Source organism: Eimeria mitis, genomic scaffold, assembly GCF_000499745.2.
Source record: "Eimeria mitis Houghton genomic scaffold, Emh_scaff132, whole genome shotgun sequence".
NCBI lineage: Eukaryota > Apicomplexa > Conoidasida > Eucoccidiorida > Eimeriidae > Eimeria > Eimeria mitis.
The window spans coordinates 3,151-4,099 of NW_013568752.1; the positions used below are offsets into that span (position 1 = coordinate 3,151).

Consider the following 949-nt stretch of genomic DNA (forward strand, 5'->3'; position numbering starts at 1 on the left):
GAGTTGTATTGCGTCACAATAAATAAATTGATGCCGAAAATATTTTAATATTTCATTTCTTTTTTCTCTTCTCCGAGCGAATTGCCTTTTTATTCAACTGCCTTTTTTTCTAGGGTTTAGGGTTTAGGGTTTAGGGTTTTGAGGGTTTAGGGTTTTGAGGGTTTAGGGTTTTGAGGGTTTAGGGTTTAATAAAAAACAGCAATGCGCCACTCTCCGCAGCAGCCGCAGTCAGCAGAACCCTTCATACATACCCCGGGCCCCCCCCCTCCCCCGCCAGCAGCAGCAGCAGCAGCAGCAGCAGCATCGTTCTGTTCTGTTTCTCCTTCTTTTTCTTTTGTTTCACCGCCAGTCCCTCAACCCTCTCGTTTACTACAACTACCGCGGTGGCTGCTGCTGCGTGTTGCTCGCTTTCTCCCTGCTGCTGATCTGCTGCACCTTGAGGGTTGCTGCAGCACAACAAAAAACATCAGCAGGGGGTGGGATGGGCTCTGGCGGCTGCGTATTATTTCAGACTTTGTTCGTCGCTACGAGAGCCTTCCTGCTGCTCTAGACATATCAGGTGGGGCCCCCTGTTCCTGTCACCTTACAGGCGGTGGTTGTGCTGCTGCTGCTGCTGCTGCTGCTGCTGCTGCTGCTGCAGCGGCTGCTGCAGCGGCAGCCGATGCGGATACACGCACCAGCAGCAGTAGCAGTAGCAGCAGCAGCAGCAGCAGCAGCAACACCAGCAACAGCAGTACCAGCAGCAGCACAAGCCGCAGCAGCAGCAGCGCTCCTGCTGCTGTTGGCCCCACAACTGTACGTATACCTGCAGCAGGAGCCTCAACAGTATCGCCAGCATCTGATTCCGCATCAGCAGCAGCAGCAGCAGCAGCAGCAGCAGCTGCTGCTGCTGCTGCTGCTGCCTCTGGTGGTGCTGCAGTGGGGTCTGGGGGGCCCCCTTCACTGCTGC

At 55.0% G+C, this 949-nt stretch overlaps 1 protein-coding gene across 1 annotated transcript in view; it reads left to right on the top strand.

The window, feature by feature from the left end:
- Nucleotides 1–661: 661 nt before the first annotated feature.
- The window catches only part of EMH_0092900 (uncharacterized protein), a gene marked incomplete at both ends in the record, with an annotated part of 6,080 nt that continues 5,792 nt past the window's right edge, over nt 662–949 (top strand). Inside the window, one exon of the mRNA XM_013494880.1 lies at nt 662–910. Coding sequence (XP_013350334.1) covers nt 662–910 — 249 coding nt within the window. The remainder of the gene's footprint in view (nt 911–949) is intronic.